This window comes from Plasmodium malariae (assembly GCF_900090045.1).
Source record: "Plasmodium malariae genome assembly, chromosome: 1".
In the NCBI taxonomy this organism is placed as follows: Eukaryota; Apicomplexa; class Aconoidasida; order Haemosporida; family Plasmodiidae; genus Plasmodium; species Plasmodium malariae.
The window spans coordinates 513,948-528,127 of record NC_041775.1 but is presented as its reverse complement, the minus strand read 5'-3'; the positions used below and the strand labels follow the sequence as shown (position 1 = coordinate 528,127).

The window sequence follows — 14,180 nt, the reverse complement described above, 5'->3', positions numbered from 1 at the left end:
CTGCTTACATGCTTGTCTTTTTTCTTTTTTTTTTTTTTTTTTTTTTTTTTTTTTTTTTTTTTTTTTTTTTTTTTTTTTTTTTTTTTTTTTTTTTTTTTTTTTTTTTTTTTGTAGCTATTCAGATTTTAAATAAACTAAGTATAAAAAACTGCACGTACAATACACACAACACATATATATATATATATATATGCGTGTGTATATATATATAATAATAAAGTGGTACAATGTACACATGAACACAAAGAAGGGCGTACTCTTGCAATGGTTATTACTATTATGTATGTGTACCGCATTAGCTGCATACATAAAACATAATATAATACATAAAACGTGGTAATATATATACATATAATATATATAGAAACACGTTTAACCCCTCTCTCTCCATCTTCCACACGCACGTGCTAAAAAAGTATGTTCTATCCTGCCCCTCTTTTTTGATTTCCTCTAATCCACCTCCTCCATTTTGGAATCCGTTCCCTCAACAGTTTCCTCAAGGGGTGGTAATTCAATATCGTTGTTATCTTCTTCATCGATGGATAAACCTAATTTGATCATTCTATGTATTCTCTTTGAAAAGGTGGTTGGTTCTTCAAGTGCAAACCCAGAAGTTAAAAGAGAGGTGTCAAATAATAGCCATATCAAATCTTTAACAGTTTTGTCTGACTTATCTGCATCTGCTTTATGTTTTAATGCAGTAATTATTGGGTGGCGAGCATTTATTTCCATAATTTTTTTGGATAACATATAACTAGTCATAGAATTATCTCTTAATGCTTGAGCTTTCATAATTCTTTCCATATTAGCAGACCATCCAAACTCCGATGTAACTAAAACACATGGGGAATCTGTTATTCTTTGTCCTACAACAACCTTTTCTACCTTTTCATGTAATACGTCCTTTATAACTTTGCATAAACCTTCATATTCAGCTTTCAAGGTTTCAAAATTTTTCTTTGCTTCTTCTGAATCGTCTATATCTAATCCTTCCTTTGTACAACATTTCAATTTCTTACCATCAAAATCTTTTAACTGTTGTACAGCATACTCATCAATTGGATCAACCATATATATAACTTCGAACCCTTTTTTTGTTAGTGCTTCTAAAAATGGGGAGTTTGATACAGCGTTAATAGACTCACCTGTTATGTAGTAGATGTCTTTTTGGTTTTCCTTCATTCGATCTACATATTCTTTTAGACCTATCATCTCGTCACCAGACTTGGACGTCTGAAATCTGAGAAGCTCCGTAATCTGTCGGCGGGGGTAGGGAAAAAAGAAAAAAATAAATAATAGAAAAATGAAAAATTGAGAAAATGAAAAAAAAAAAAAAAAAAAAAAAATTATAATAAAATAATAAAATAAAAAAATGACAAAATAAAAACATGACAAAATAAAAACATGACAAAATAAAAACATGACAAAATAAAAAAAATAAATAAAAATATGAAAAAAATGAAAACAATAATGATAACATCATGACGTAAAAACATAATAATACGCATGTGCGAAGCGCTTATATGTATTATAATAAGCATGCCAGTTCATGCACAGAGAAATGTGCAATCAGTGTTACATGCCCTTTGCCGTATTTGACTGCAACCCACGTGTGCGCGCTCTCCTCATATATGTATACATACATATATATATATATATATATATACACAACATATATACATATATGTACGATATCATGAAGGCTTCTAAATGTATATGCAATTCGAACGCTCACACGCAAATATACAACCGAACAAAAAAGCACATCTGATATACTACTCTCACACAATCTGTCTCGCTTCTATGACTCAATGCATTTAATCGTCATGGTGAAGAATACTGCCGTATCGTTTATTCAATCCATAAATAATAATAAATAATAAACGTGTATAACACATTGAATACATATTTATTATATATTTATAAAATAAAATAAACAATAAATGCATGCTAAGGTGATAAGCGATTGGAAAAAAAAATTAACTCCTCATTTAATTATTTAAAATATAACATTCTAAAATAATTAAGAATTAATTCATTTTTCAAAAATTATTCTTCCAAACGTCTGGACATCTATGCATTTAGCGATTAAGCATACATGTAATTAAATTTGGAATAACTCAGAGAATAGTGGGGCGGGGAGGGGCCGCTTCTAGCACGTTCTCTCCTGGATGCTACGTTCTGCACCGTGCTTTCCGCCCCTTTCTCACGACGCTCTCACGCACGTATACATACAAACATGCGCATATACATACAAACATGCGCATATACATACAAACATGCGCATATACATACATACATACATACATATATATATATACATACATATATATATATATATATATATATATATATATATATACATATACACATGTGCCGCATCGACACAATGTCCCGTTTAAGCTGCACAAAATTACCTTGGCCCGGTTCGCGTTATCCTCGTGAATACCCAACTTCAAATTTTTGCTGAACTGTTCATAAAACTTTTTGTAGTTATCTTTATTTTCTGCTAATTCTGAAAACATGTCAAGGCATTTTTTGATGAGATTTTTTTTAATAACTTTTAAAATTTTATTTTGTTGTAATGATTCTCTTGAAATGTTTAGAGGTAGATCTTCCGAATCAACAACACCTTTGACAAAATTCAACCACTCCGGGATAATTTCTTCACAATCATCCATAATAAAAACTCTTCTAACATATAATTTAATATTATTTCTTTTTTTCCTATTTTCGAACATATCAAATGGGGCTCTTTTCGGTATAAATAATAATGCCTTAAATTCTAATTGACCTTCAACAGAGAAATGTTTTACAGCTAAATGATCTTCCCAATCATTTGTTAAAGATTTATAAAAACTAGCATATTCTTCATTAGTTACTTCTTCTGGTTTTCTCATCCATAATGGTTTTTGTTTATTTAATTCTTCCCATTCATGTTCAACAGTATGAATTTTTTTTTTTTTTTTTTTTTTTTTTTTTTTTTTCTACTTTTTCTAATTCTTCTGTTACATCCTCAACTTTTGGATGATCTACTTTGTCTTCTTCATTATCTTCTTTCTTTTCCTTATCACCTTCTTCATCACCATCTTCCACTTCTTCATCCTTATCTTCTTCATTTTCTCCCTTTTTTTTTTTTTTTTTTTTTTATCTGTATCTTGTTCTCCTTCTCCTTCTCTTTCTCCTTCTTCTTCTTCTTCTTCTGATGCTGTTATTTCTTTTTCATTTTGCCTTTCACAGTATAATTTAATAGGAAAAGAAATAAATTCTGAATGCTTCTTAACTAAATCTTTAATTCTTTTTTCCTCTAAATATTCTAGTTGATCTTCTTTAAGGTGTAAAATAATTTTTGTACCCCTTCCAATCTTTTCATTTGTTTCATCTTTCGTAACTGTAAATGAACCTCCTGCAGCTGATTCCCAAACATATTGTTCATCATCATTATTTTTGGAAATGACAACAACATGATCAGCAACTAAATAAGCAGAGTAAAAACCTACACCAAATTGACCTATCATAGAAATATCACCACTTGCTTGAATTGCTTCCATAAATGCCTTTGTTCCCGATCTTGCAATAGTACCTAAATTGTTAATTAAATCATTTTTGGTCATACCAATACCTGAATCCTCAATAGTTAATGTGTTATTTGTTTTGTCTGGAATAATTCGAATAAAAAATTCTGGCTCTGCTGATAATTTCTGTGTATCAGTTATAGCTTCATATCTTATCTTATCAAGTGCATCACTCGCATTACTAATAAGCTCTCTTAAAAATATTTCCTTATTACTATAAAATGTGTTTATAATTAAACTCATCAACTGCCTTATGTCGGCATTGAATGCAAACGTTTCCTTTGACATTTTGTATATTTATTTTAAAAAAATATATATAATAAAATTAAAAAATTGGGGAAATTACGATAGGAAAAAAGCGATCTCGCACTGTCAGCGGGGTTCCAATCAGCTATGCCACACGTTGCTTCGACGTATATATAAGGATAATACTGGTGTTTGTAAATATGTATATATATATGTATATATGTATATATCTGTAAGTACGTAGTATAGCACTGCGCGAAAAAAAAATTAAAACACTGTTGGGATCATACAGGGGAAATATGTGCTTGGAAAAGAAAAAGGCGTTTTACATACATAAATATATGTAAGTAAATGCACGTATTGTTCGTTTTGATATATCTGCGCTTTAAAACTTTTTGCCTTTGCACATGGAGCTTTTTTATTTTTTAAAATAAATTAAAAATAAAAAAAAAAAGGATTCTTTTCTCGTTTTTTCATTTAACAGTTGGTAAAAATTGAGATATGAGAAAAAATATGTGAAACTTGTATTGGTATTTACTTTTGTAATGAAAAAAATGTATTTTTGCTTCACTTATTTTAAGATAATTTATTTTGATTTAATATATTCTCCTTTCACTTTATTTTGATTTATTTTGACTTATTTTGATTTATTTTAACTTATTTTGACTTATTTTGACTTATTTTGACTTATTTTGATTTATTTTGATTTATTTTGATTTATTTTGATTTATTTTGACTTTAATTTAATTTATTTTTAATTCTTTAAATTTTGGATTTAATTTAGTTTTATTTTATTTTAATTTAATTTTTTTTTTTAATTTTGTACTACCTTTTTTTTAAATTAAAATATATGATGTTTAAATATAGAGATGTTTATTTTTTTATTTTATTTTATTTTATTTTATTTTTTTTTATAAAATAACGTAGAAAAATTGCTACATTAAGAGTTTACCAAACTACCCAATGTAATAGGATATATAGAAATATAGAAATATTAATATATAAATATGCGTATATGCATATATATACTTATATATATAAACATATTTATATATTTGTATATATATATATATATATATATATATATATATATATATATATATATATATATATAAATATATATAGCGATGCAATGGCCCCTCTGGCGGGGCCAATTTCTTTTTTTTTTTTTTTTTTTTAACATGCTCTCACTTTAAAAGGCAGTAAACTCTCTACAAGGAGCATTGCGTTCTTTGTGGATGAGCATACTGGATTATACTATTATACAAAAAGAACATACACAATGAATATATATTATATATATATATTTTATTACGTTATGTATTATGACTATATATATATATGTATATTTAGGTAGGTAGGTAGGTAAGTACATATGTGCTTACTAGTTGCATACTGGCAATGCAGTGCAATAAGCGGCATACTCTTTTTTTTTTAAAAGTCAAAATTTTCAAATGCAATAAAAAAAAAAAAAAAAAAAAAAAAAAAGTAGAAAAAAAAAAAAAAAAAAAAAAAAAAAAAAAAAAAAAAAAAAAAAAAAAAAAAAAAGAAAAAAAGAAAAAAAAAATGGAAAAAACGGAAAAAACAGATAAAAAAGAAGAAAAAAAAAGAAAAAAAAAGAAGAAAAAAAAGAAGAAAAAAAAGAAGAAAAAAAAGAAGAAAAAAAAGAAGAAAAAAAAGAAGAAAAAAAAGAAGAAGAAAAAAAAGAAAAATTATTATTATAGTTATATCACACTTTTAAACGACTCATGTACTTCTGTTATCACTCTTGGAAATAGTACAATAGTAGCTATACAAATTACATAGCATACGAAGCAAGAAGTCAATGAACATGTAATGCGTTACATGATGCAACGTACACATGATAGCCATAACTATATACTTGTATAATTGGAAATATATGTAATCTTATTCAAACTACCTATATATATGTATATTAGCTTATTTTACTATCAACCTTTTCCATCGTCCCCTCATAACTGCTACCTTGTGTATGAGATAAGAGGAAAAGTTGTGCACCATAAAAATTTAGTAAACCCCATCTTATACCCCAATAAAACCAAGGTATCATATGTGAAGAAAAAAAAAAGTGCATGCACAATTATATGAGGATGATACTGATAGAAACAGAAGGGTTTATATGGGCTTCATATTATTTTTTTATTGCTGTTTTTGAGCGAACATTTGTTACATATATGTGGAGGAGTTTATAATTATATGAAAATATATGCAAACATATATAAATATATGCAAACATATATAAACATATGCAAACATATATAAATATATGCAAACATATATAAATATATGCAAACATATATAAATATATGCAAACATATATAAATATATGCAAATATGTACAAATATTTATTTACATGTGTGTATTACATTGTTACATACGTATGTGGAGATAAAAAGTAGTTATATGATATCTCAAAATATGCCAAAACTATCAAATTTGCAAATATTATACGAGAGGGTAATCTTAACCTGAGAAAAGCATTATAGCAATTGCGGGACCATAAATTATATTTTTTTTGAACTTTGCATTATTACTATACATGCACGTGTATATACATATACATACGCGCAAGTTATAATTTATATATATATATATATATACAATTTTAAGAATATATATTGTCAAAGAAAAATTATCCCCTTTTCACTAGTCTCACGTGTAATTAATTTTTAAAATAATTAGGTTAAAAAAGAAAAAAATAAAAAAAATGAAAAGTTCATTTTTATGAATTATTGTGAAGGGTTTAATTGTAACACACACATATATATATATACACATCATATACATCATATACATATACCAACAATACAGTATTAAAAATGAAATAACTCAAAAAAATTTAAAGAAAAATATTATATACTTTTAGTATAAATTTATCGTAATATGTAGTTATTTATAAAGCATTATTTGTAAACTATATATACGAATATTTTATTTTTTTAATTCCTTGAACTTCCATAGTGTGTGGAATTGTAGTATACATTAAACTGCAAACATATATAAACATATATGTGTATATATATATATTATATGTACTTACACACATATTTATATTTTTAATCAAAGATTTACAAATGTGGAGTTTGCTTTATGATCGCACGAGTATGTAGTTTGTGTTAAGCTTTTTTATTTTTATTTTTTTTTTTTTTTGTTCCCCTGTTTTATTTTATGTTTTACTTCCTTAACGAAAGTGGAAAACAGACATATTTTCTCCTATGTAAGGTAAATGTTAGAAATTTGTTTCAATTAAAGATATTAGGGGCTCCATTTGGAAAAATGTATTCATGTCAAAATGGTGCACCCGTGCATATATATGTATATATATATATATATACACGTTTACCCATATATATGTATGTATAATTCATGTACGTTTCGTTATTCAAACAGTTCGCCAAATTTGTAATAACAATATATTATAACCATGACAGAACATTTGCACAATACGAGAGGAAAAAGGGCTGAAAAAGTGAAGAAAAATAAGTTATATTGAAAGAATTTAAAAACAACACCATACTATGTAATTGTTAAATATAATCGAGTGTTTCGAAAAATTGGGGGAAAAAAAAAAATATTAAAAATATGAACAGTTCAGGTAAAAAAAAATTTTTAAAATGGTTTAATTTGTTTTTTTTAAAAAAAAAAAAAAAAAAAAAAAACAGGAAGTAATGTGCGCAAATTGTTTCTATATATAATGGAACACATAAAAATGAATAGCTCTTCTTATATATTAATATATGTATATATATAAAATGAGCTCTATCCCACCATTGGTCTCTTTCGTCCGCGCTGTTTAACTGAAGCGAAAAAAAGAAGATAAAAATAAATAAAATAAAGTAAAATAAAATAATACATCGTAAATAAAAAAAAAGCGAAAAAGGGGAAAAGAAAAATAAATAAAAAGAAAAGATTAAACAAAAAATGTTTTAAGTATCCTAACATATACATAATATAGTTGATTAAACAAAAAATACTTTAAATTTCCCAATATATACACAATTAAATTGTTTTTCTTTTTCATACGGGTGCTTTTTAATTTTAAGCAAACCTATTTCTAGCTTTTTTCTAATTTCGTCGAAATTGTTTGACATCATTTTATATCCCGAAAGAATGTCTTCTTCCTAAATTTTGTTAATTCGTTGCAAAAGGAAGGTGAAAGGTAGAGGTAGAAAAAAAAAAAAAAAAAAAGTGTCCACATGAATACGTAAATTTAGCAGTTTGTAAGTTTAGAGTGTGTACATAGACTATGTGTACATATAAAAGTAATGTATGTTCCTCGAAAAACACACGCACACAAATTCTTAAAGCATTACCAGTTGTGAGAACTCACTATGAAAACTTTTAATAGCTTTTAAGAGGACGAACAAATCAACAGCCTTATCCTGAATTATAAATATAACAATATATTATATATAACACACAAATATATTTAGTGAATGTATTATTACACGAAACGGTCTATCTATCTTTTTTTTTTTTTTTTTTTCTTTCCCCTTACTTCTACAATGGCTGATATGAAGGAAAGTCCAAAATCAATAACACACAGTTTTATAGAATCTACGTCATTCAGATGGTATAAGGAATTACTAGAGTAATCATAAATTTTGTTTTTTTCAATGTAAGAATTTCTTAATATTAAATTAGATGTAGTAAAATCGCCATGTATTATATTTCCATTATGTATTTTTGCTAAAATTATGCCAACTGCTTTAGAGATATTTGGTTCATATTCTTCTATATTCTTGAAGATGTAGTTAATTGTACAGCCTTTAATATATTCAAAGTATAAACTTTTTTCCTTCACGTCAACGAAATAAAGAAATGGGACGTCAATATTTAAGCTTGCTAACTTTTTCGTAAATTTTATTTCATTTGAAACTCGTAATTTTCTTATCTTCGCATCTATTTTTTTATGTCTATAATATTTTCTATAAATTACTTTCTTAACTGTTTCTTTTCCTATGAAATCGCCTTTATATATTCTCTAAAGTTAAAAGGTGGAAAAAAAAAAAAAAAAAAAGGACCTCGAATGTGAAATGTAAGAATATGAATACATATATAAAATGGTACACCCTATTAACCCCCATACGTATGCTCAAATATACAATATTTGAACAAACAAGTAATTATACTGTAATTATGGGACGTAACAGTAAATCTACGCTCCCAACAAATATTTTTTTTTTTCTCCATATTTATTACAGCATCGGATCCTGATGATATTAGAGAAAAATCCATTATCAGTTTTTTACTTCTTCACTTTCCTGTTTCTCATATATTCCTAATAACGTTATTTTTGTTTTCTTTTTAAGGATATTTCATTATATTATTATATTATTATATTTATTTAATGTACACATATATTTTTTTTCTTTTTATAAAACATTGTCTATATGCGCGTGAGAATCACTGTGAGCACACAGGATCGTATATTTAAAATAGAAAAAGAATGTTTAATTCGGAATATAATTTTTTTTTTTTTTTTTAAAGTTTATAATATATCATTTATTTATAGCTTTTTCACATCTACAATAAGGTAACATACGTAAAAGAAAACATATTGGCCGCTCAGCACGTGCGAAGTATGAGCAAAGCTCTATTACGTAAAAAATTTCGTCTTTGTGTTTTTTGCTCTTTCTCACTATTTTGCATATAATATAAAGTTAAGATGTACATAATATTAAAAGGTAGAAACAATTTCAAAATGTACTTCTATGTGTAACGAAAATGGTACTTATATCATTTACACTTTTAAATTTACATTTCTCTCTTTTTGGGTAACTACAATTTGGAGTTACTTTTTATTTTTGTTTCTTGTTTTATAATTTAGTGTAATTTTTGTTTTAAAACGAAGAGAAATACGTATACATGAGTTTTTTTTTTTTTTTTTTTTATATAATCATAGCATGTAAAAAAGGCACAAAAGAACATCCGAAGGGTGAAAATGTAAATGTATTGACTACCTTGATTTTTTACTTTATTTTTCAGATTATTACCAAAATTTTTGCTTCATTATTTTTTTCGGTTTTTTTTCTGAACAGTGCAGAATTTTTTTTCGTATTTTTTCGTATTTTTTCTTATTTTTTCGTTTTTTTTTTCAGAACAGTGCAGAATTTTTATCTGCATTTTTTCGGTATTTTTTCTGAACAGTGCAGAATTTTTTTCTGCATTTTTTCGGTATTTTTTCTGAACAGTGCAGAATTTTTTCTGCATTTTTTCGGTTTTTTTTCTGAACAGTGCAGAATTTTTTGCTACATTTTTTTTTATTTTTCCTGAATTTTTTTTTGAGCATTTGTTTGTCGCCAACATAATGAACATCACGATAAAGGAAAGTTTAGAGCACGTATGTGATGTTTTAAATTATTTTGGAATTGAATATATAACGGCGGAATTATTGAGAAGGGGAAAAAGTGACAAAAGTGTTAAGAGAAAAAATGTAATTATTAGATATTGTTTCTTAATAAACGATTTGTGCCTTTTGTACTGCTTCGAATATAAAAGAAAATTCAAGGCAACCTACAACCAGTACATGAACAAGGAAATTTTAAAGGCGGAAGAAACGTTTATAAAGAATGGCAAGAAAGGGAAAATTAAGGTAATGCCACGACATAATAAGAATCGTGACATAAAATGGAACTATGGCAGTAAGGAGTGGGACTACAATGATGATGGTGTTAGTTGTAACGATGATGGTGTTAGTTGTAACGATGATGGTGATAGTTGTAACGATGATGGCGAAGGTGATAACGATGATAATGACGACGAAGTGTACCCCTTCGAGGAGCTAGGGGAAGACGTAAATTACTTCGACGATTTCTACATAATATCACCGCTAGTTATACTTGTACTGGAATATTTTGAATACCCTAGGTTATACCAACTGATGAAATGTAATTTCCAAATGACAAAAGAATTGTTGCTATGTATCGGTTTTCTGATTGACAGCACTAAGATGTTTGAGCATTATGATAAAAGACAGCTATATTATGAAAAATTTTTTCAAAATTTATGTAACAGCAACGATAACGCTAATAGTAACAGTCGTAGTGGCCCCAGTAGTGGTAGAAAAAATGTAAGCACGTCATCAGAGAAGAGAGCAGACGAGAAAAATATCGATGAACAAGGAGAATACAAGTTTTACCATTTCATTAACGAGGCTATGCTTCTACTATCAAACAGACCATACGATTTGGAGATTTTTGAATACAAATATTTATACAACTTTTTGCAAAAATTGAAGAAGTGCACAAATGGGAAAGATGCAGAGAATGGTGAAAAAGGAGCAATAGGAGCAGTAGGAGAAGGAAGGAAAAGGTATGACATTAACAAAGGAAACTACTCTGAACAGAGCGTGAACAACTACCTGTCTAAAAAAAAAAAAATAAAAAATAAAGATACACAAAGAGAAGGGAAATATAACACAAATAATGATTATACGAATTGCTCAGAAAGAGAGAGAAACGTAAAAAGAGAATACGATGAAGAAACGAGGAGAAGGGAAGGCAAAGAAGAAGGAGAACGTCATGAGCAAGAACATCAACAACATGGATATGGTAATGGATCAGTAACAAAGAAGGACGATAAGATTTTGAGCCTATCTGAGTATGCAGCATATGACTATTCAACATATCAAGAGAGTTTCCTTGACTACTATAACAGTAATGCAAATTATGATGAGGAAAATCAAGTATTCTATTTAGATGAAGATAATAACCATATCTTCATAAATGAAATAACAAGGAATATAAACAAAAATTGTAATAAATTAATACAACTACAAAATAAAATGTCCGTAAACATAAATCAGCTAGAGCATTTGGATAAAAATAGGTTACTACTATTTCAAAAATTTAACCAGTTGATAAATGCATATTCTGAGCCACACAGTGTTGTGGTTAACTTGAATGATATCTACGATTTGAGTGGTTCGAAACAAACATCCTTTATATTTGATAAGGTATTAATAGACAAACAAAAAAAAATCGATCTTATGAACAATGTTTTATTTACTGTTACCATTGATGCTGAGAAGGGTAAAGAAGATTTACAGAATAAACCTCCGAGCAGTAATAATTTATTTAGAGAAGATTGTAAGAAAAAGACGTGCATGAATAGTAACATGAACATTAACAGTAATAGTAGTTATGGTGCGGGGAGCTTGCCCCAGGCAGAGGACCACTTCCACATGCCGCAAGAATTCATGGATAACATAAATTACGACTTGTTAAGTGACAAAATAACTATAAACGAATTTTTAATTTTAAATGATGTACCTTTGTATAATAAAATTGTTCATATTTATAAATATGGAATACATTTTTTCCATTACGAACAATTAAGGGCGGTTTTTTGGTTATGGCTTCAATCTATTTTTCCTGATAATGTATCCACAGATGACAGTGTGAAAGATATGGATTTACAAAATGCACCTATTGACTTTAACGACATAATTAACAATCAATTTTTCGTGAATACTGTAGCTCCTACGAGTGGAGAGAGTCGTCTGGAAATCAGTGTGCTAAGCGTAATATTAATAGTGTACATTTAACTATGTTGAGCTACTAGGCGGTTGCATGTGCTGTATTGCATGTATATATATATATACACACGCACACACACACACACACATACACATACACACATACACACATACACCCATACACACACGTGCGTTGAGTTCTTGTTTGCCACGTTTTTCCACGTTTATGCACCATTTTCCTATCTTTTAACTTGCATTTCATATGCACTACTCGCCTGATATTTGTCTCCCCATTCGTCCGCTCGTCCGTTCGTTTATTGCTCTTTTTGAGCTATATAGAGCACGCGCTTAGGTCTATATGTACCTGTACATGAGTGTACTCGCTTCGCAGAAAACGTGAAATCTGGATTTATTTTATTCATAATGTAGCATAGTGAAAGCCTCATTTCATTTTATTTCGTTTCATCTTATTTTGTTTGATTTTGTTTTGTTTGATTTTGTTTTGTTTGATTTTGTTTTGTTCGATTTTGTTTTGTTTGATTTTGTTTTGTTTGATTTTATTGTTTCATTTTGTTTTATTATATTCAATTAATTTTTTTTTTTTTTTTTTTTTTTTTCCCCTCTTCTTTTTACTTTTATCCCTGATCTTACCCTCCATTCTGCATCTGAACAGGACTTGAACCATTTTGAAAAGAATTACAGGGTGTTGAAAGAATACCTAAACGATAAGGGGTGCACTAGCGGATACAACAAGATTTCAAGAAGCGAAAAAAAAGACGAGAGTACAAGTAATTTGAATAATGCCACACTGTATATAAATAATTTACATAACGAATTTGAAGCCTTTTATAATTATAAAAAGAAGTCTAAAAATTTATATGACGAAATGTTTGTCGAATTTTTAGAAGAGAAAAAAAAAAATATGACCATTCAGTCAAATGTAGAAAAGGAGGATTACACCAATCTAGCAAATATAGTGAATAAACATTTAGTAGGTGTCGACAAAATTTTGAAATATTACCCTATACTGAATTTTAGTAAAATTGTCGAAGGGATAAAGCATCAAAATTTTATTCGAACCGTTATTGATGTAAACCAAATAGAAACCAATGACTGGCATCGCATGTACACGTACCACAAGGGGGAGAAGAGAAATGTATGTAATAGTGGTAATAGTTGTAATAGTGGTAATAGTGGTAATACTGGTAATAGTGGTAATACTGGTAATAGTGGTAATACTGGTAATACTGGTAATAGTGGTAATAGTGGTAATACTGGTAACTGTAGTAATAATGGTAATACTGGTAATAATAGCAATGGTTACACTAAAAGTGGAAGCAGCCGCTGTACGGAGAACTATATAATTAATTTAACGTCTAGTTCGAGTTACCGTATGCAGGAAAAACCTATAACGTACGCATCAACTATTTTCAACTATTCTGACCAGTTCATTTCAAATAATGATATATACACTTTTTCTGATAATATTCACAAAGAATGCATGAACTATTCAGAATTTTTAAAGGGCAAACAAAACAAATGCGCTCATAATTTTTATCACGCCCTTCGCAAAATTGAAAAATACATGAACTGTATCACGTACAATATTTGAAATGTGGAGAAGCTTTTGTGCGTAGGATCAGGAGGGGGGGATTGAACAATCAACATTTGTCGTGTTGCATATATATATATATATATATTTGTTATTACTTGTACATATATATATAATAGCATAATGTAATTCGAATATATGAATGGGGAAAATTACGCGAAAAAGGGTGCATCATAATACAGTTCTATTTTTAATTTTTACCCATTTTAAGTAGTGTATTTTTTTTTTTTTTTATTTCCCGAAACA

At 28.0% G+C, this 14,180-nt stretch overlaps 3 protein-coding genes and 1 non-coding gene across 4 annotated transcripts; 1 reads left to right on the top strand and 3 right to left on the bottom strand.

Annotated features, from left to right (window-relative positions):
* Positions 1-450: 450 nt before the first annotated feature.
* HSP90 (heat shock protein 90, putative) lies at positions 451-3,863 on the bottom strand (the record flags this gene model as incomplete). Its single annotated transcript, XM_029008121.1, is given in 4 exon segments — positions 451-1,257; positions 2,418-2,966; positions 2,980-3,126; positions 3,141-3,863. The coding sequence occupies 4 exon segments, from the start codon at positions 3,861-3,863 to the stop codon at positions 451-453; spliced, it is 2,226 nt and encodes a 741-aa protein (XP_028859990.1).
* PmUG01_01020000 lies at positions 1,792-2,075 on the bottom strand. Its single transcript, XR_003751923.1, has one exon. It is a non-coding gene; the product is annotated as an uncharacterized ncRNA (small nucleolar RNA).
* A 3,739-nt stretch (positions 3,864-7,602) lies between the features above and the next one.
* Positions 7,603-9,081, bottom strand: BUD32 (EKC/KEOPS complex subunit BUD32, putative; the record flags this gene model as incomplete). Its single annotated transcript, XM_029008110.1, has 5 exons — positions 7,603-7,640; positions 7,892-7,964; positions 8,157-8,225; positions 8,342-8,827; positions 9,046-9,081. 5 exons carry the CDS (start codon positions 9,079-9,081, stop codon positions 7,603-7,605), a joined length of 702 nt encoding a protein of 233 aa, XP_028859989.1.
* Positions 9,082-10,153: 1,072 nt separating this feature from the next.
* Positions 10,154-13,934, top strand: PmUG01_01019800 (conserved Plasmodium protein, unknown function; the record flags this gene model as incomplete). The annotated part of the gene is made up of 2 exons (XM_029008099.1): positions 10,154-12,367; positions 12,996-13,934. The coding sequence occupies 2 exons, from the start codon at positions 10,154-10,156 to the stop codon at positions 13,932-13,934; spliced, it is 3,153 nt and encodes a 1,050-aa protein (XP_028859988.1).
* Positions 13,935-14,180: the final 246 nt, after the last annotated feature.